Consider the following 4,472-nt stretch of genomic DNA (forward strand, 5'->3'; position numbering starts at 1 on the left):
ACCTAGGTAATTTCTGCATAGGTTGGATGAGTGTTTGGGGTCGTTATCTTCTTGGTAGTAGAATCCTTTACCAATAATACACAAACCACTGGGTATATCATGATGGATCAATATCTGATGGTACTTGTGCTGGTTCATTATTCCATCTGTTTTGAAAATATCTCTTATCACCTCAGCAGAAAAACACACTCCCAAACCATCACACTTCTTCCCCCATGCTTCATGGTACGGTGCTATGCATTGAGGTAAGTATCTTTCACCTTTATTCTGCTGGACATACAACTTATGCATTGAACCAAATATTTCAAACTTGGACTCATCCTTCCATGACACCTTGTTCCAATCATCAACAGTACAGTTTTTATACTTTTTAGCAAATTTCTGTCTCTTGACAATATTTGGAAATCGATGTAACGGATTTTTAACTGTTACATGACCAAATATTCCATTCTTGTTGAGTCTTCTTGATATTGTAGATCTGGACACTTTTCTGTCATTTGGTACATGGTTATTTATCTCATGCTTGAGATCAGTGGCAGTATTCCTTCTTACCCAAAGGATGCATAAATCAAGATACTTAACATCAGTGTCATTGAGTTTAGGTGTTCTGCCTCTTCCTTTCCTATTTTGATACTTACCTGTCTCAGTCTCACAATTTAGTGTGTACTTGACAGTGTTTGTGGAGTCTTTCAATTCTGCAGCAATTTGTCGGAGAGTCCAACCAGCATCATGTAAAGCTTTTATGTGAACTCTCTGCTCTACTGACAATTCTCTATGCTTTTTGGGCCATGGCATGACAACAAAACTTAATATACAGTGTTAAACACTGTTTTTATCAACATTTATTTGTGGAGTGCTATTATACTTATTTCTTCTGGCATATTGGTACTGTATACTAGCTTCTTTCTATATAGTTAAGACACTGCATAAGGTACCATGACAGTTGTTTCGGACCTTAAGTTTGATCAGTATGTTCATTCAAGCAGAATCTTTATGACATGTTCTTGGTACAAGAATATTGGAATTCTAAAGAATGATAAGTATTCTCACCCTGGCTCATTCAGTTGTAAACAGGGATCAGTGAAGCATTACCATAACATTGAAATTTACATTCTGTAATAGCATGGAAGAATTAGCCCCATAAAATGGAAAGAATGACAAAATATTCTCTTGTCCTAACACTTTTGCACAGTACTGTATGTAAAATCCTTTTACAGCTTCTCCTTTTTTGTTTATCTGAAAATTTTCAAATAACCATTATATTTTTATCCCTTTTATGTTGTAAAAGAAACGATGGCAAAACATTTAATAATTTTTTTTTATCTTGGAGACTTATATGCTATGTATTGTAAAATATGAATGCTTTAGTTCTTGATTTTTTCGTGTACATTTAAATTCATTTTGTGTATCTATCTGGTTGTGTTGATATATGAACTGCCACTATTGGTGGTATATAATATAAACTTCATAATGCTATTGTGCATGTAATTGCTTAAATATTTTTCAAACTTTATATTTCTATGCATAGGGAGTTCCTAAAACTATAACTGACCTTCTTAAAGCTGACATAAAAGTGTGGGTCCTAACTGGCGATAAGCAAGAAACGGCAATTAACATAGGTTGGTATGAAGTTCTGCAGTAAAAGATAGTGTTTTACCTTATTTGTTATTGGCATTTGTTTACATTTGTCTCATAACTGGTGTTTCCAGTTTTTGTTTGCTGTTGGACTCTCTTGTAGTTTTCATAACTTAAAACCATTTGCTTTTTTTAACATTCTGATCTAACATGAAATAGTTTGGGAGTACATATAAGTATTATTGAGAAATTAGAAAGCAAAACAGGTAATTGAATAAACAAATCCTATAATTTATTATTCATCCAATATACCTAAGAAGTTTATGTAAAAATGGACATTTTATTGAGACGATTGTTTTTTCTTTATATTTGTAACTTCTTGAAAATATTAAGAGAGTGTAAGGTTACACTGATCATTACATAAAATGTGTTTTTCTTGAGCAACTTTTTCATTCTGATACACTGACAAAGTAAGTTGTTTTAATAAACCATACCTTGTGGTTATAGTAATATAAAATGTGAATTAAAATGTATTTAATGGATTTCAGCAATTTATACTGGGACATAATAATATTATTATCATATAAAATATTTGAAATTAGCACAAAATTCAAACCTTGATGTTACTTAATGTTAACTTTTGTCTTTTGCAAGGTTTGAAATATACATAAACATAAACTTTATATTTAACTGCTGATGGTATTGAAATATTTATCTAACAAAAAATTGATTACGTTTTTGTTCTTTTAACAGTTTCTTTGTAATATATTAAACTATTAGATTTATCTGAAAATCTAACCACTTTATCTTTTTTTACTTCACTGTTAATTACTTTCATATTTCTCACTAGTTCTTATTCTTCTGTCTTCAGGTTACTCAACCAAGCTTCTTACTCAGAGCATGCCCTTACTTATTATAAATGAAGACAGTTTGGATGTAAGTGTGTGTATCTTCTCATCAATTGTTATATTTTTGTAAATCTCTGTAATACCTACCACAAAGAATAACACCATATTTACAATTTAAGGAAGAGAAGATATTATCTATCCTTGTTTTGTGTTAGGACAGCTTTGGATTAGCTATCATGTGACCTGTGAATCTTTGCTGTGATTTACCATTAGTGATGCTTATGATGGTATATTTACAAGATTGTCTCTAACCATTGTATTCAGATACGCACATATCTCTACTTTTAACAAATTATGATCTTATGTTGTTTTTCTATTGGATAGCCATCTAGTATGAAATTTAACACTGAACAAAAATTATACAAAATCATTTTCCAAACCTGGCTGGCCACAAGCTTGCAAAAGGTATGGGACTTGAAAAATGTGATCAGAAAACAGGAGAAATTAAAAAAAAATCCCAAAACCTGGAAAAGTTCGAGAAAATTGGTATATTATTTAGAAGTGGGTGATTAATGGAATTAGCTAATCAATTAATTGTTGAGCATATTAACTGATTGCATTCAATTATTCTCACATGAGACTTGGATTGTTGAAGTAATCAGAAATAGAAATATTAAACTGATTTTGATTAGTCAACCATTTTCATGAGTTGTAACACTAATTTTTATGACAGTAAATGATTGAATCAATTTCAATTAATCAATTATATATTTTACATGACATTAATCAAGTTAATCACCCTGCTGTAACACTATTATTGGTATGTTTTAACATACTCTTGTTCATTCACCCCTATATTATTTTATATAGTGATAATATTGTAATTCATTAAACATGATGATAGATTAGATCAAATATTAGTTCTTATATAAAAAGTAACATTTTATTGTCTACCTTCAAGTTACAATGTCTTGTTGGGAGATATTTTTCTTGTAGTACTGTAGTTCTGAAGTAAGTATGGCTTGAAGTTTTTATTATCCTTGATCACTAGATTAAGCTAAAGTAATGTTAAAAGTTGAAATATCATTATGCCATGCATGCACATGTATAGGTATGTAAAAATTTTAAATTTTGCCTGGAGAATGATAAAAAGCAAGGGAATTTTGTTTTGTGGAAAGATTGTGTTCTTTTGGCCAATAATAATTTCATGTAAACTTTGATAGATGGTGACCTCTGTCATTGACCAAGCTGTGCTGATGATAACTAACATGGCTGCAAACTGTAGATCTTAGCTTTTTATTATATGGTTGTTTCCAAATATAAACCTGTTTGTCTACATATTTCAAATTACAAGTTTTGTTATTACTTAAAATTTCTGCTAATGAATTTGATTGTTTAATCATTGCAGAGAAGCTGTACTACAAAATTTTAAAGGAAAGTTTGGTCATAAATTAAACTTAAAAAAATTACAGTAGTTACATTGAATAATTCAGGGAATACACTTCAAAACTAAAGATGCTTTTAAAACGTAGTCAAATTAAAAATTAGCTTTAGTTCATAAAATAAATTCCAGATTGCATAATTTCTCGATATTTATTTATTTATTTGTTTCTGGAATTCAGTTGATAATTAATGATTTATTATAGTCATAAATCATATTGTCAGTTTGTTTTCATAATAGTTTCATTCATATAAGTTTTGAAATAGGTGTTATTACTTGTATAGATATGTGTAATAAATTCTTTAAAAATTAAATGCATGATTAATGACCTATTATAGTCATAAATCATATTATCAGTTTGTTTTTGTAATAGTTTCATTCATATAAGTTTGGAAATAGGCTGTATTACTTGTGTATATATATATATATATATGTGTGTGTGTGTGTGTGTAATTATGTTTTTAAAATTAAATGCATCATGGTTCCAGTAACAATATACATGGGGTTTATGAATCTATAAACAAAGCTCCTGCCACTTAGGTAATGCAGCTGACTTTCTCCAAAAAAGTTATTTTGTTACAGTGTTTAAAACAGTGTTATTGTTTCAT

The 4,472-nt window shown here is 29.6% G+C and overlaps 1 protein-coding gene across 1 annotated transcript in view; it reads left to right on the forward strand.

Moving 5' to 3' along the window:
* LOC106465118 (phospholipid-transporting ATPase IA-like) overlaps window positions 1–4,472 on the forward strand; it is a gene marked incomplete at its 5' end in the record, with an annotated part of 177,451 nt that overhangs the window by 74,701 nt on the left and 98,278 nt on the right. The window contains 2 exons of the mRNA XM_013925316.2: window positions 1,529–1,619; window positions 2,447–2,511. Coding sequence (XP_013780770.2) covers window positions 1,529–1,619; window positions 2,447–2,511 — 156 coding nt within the window. The remainder of the gene's footprint in view (window positions 1–1,528; window positions 1,620–2,446; window positions 2,512–4,472) is intronic.

This window comes from Limulus polyphemus, unplaced genomic scaffold (assembly GCF_000517525.1).
Source record: "Limulus polyphemus unplaced genomic scaffold, Limulus_polyphemus-2.1.2 Scaffold1842, whole genome shotgun sequence".
Lineage (NCBI taxonomy): Eukaryota > Metazoa > Arthropoda > Merostomata > Xiphosura > Limulidae > Limulus > Limulus polyphemus.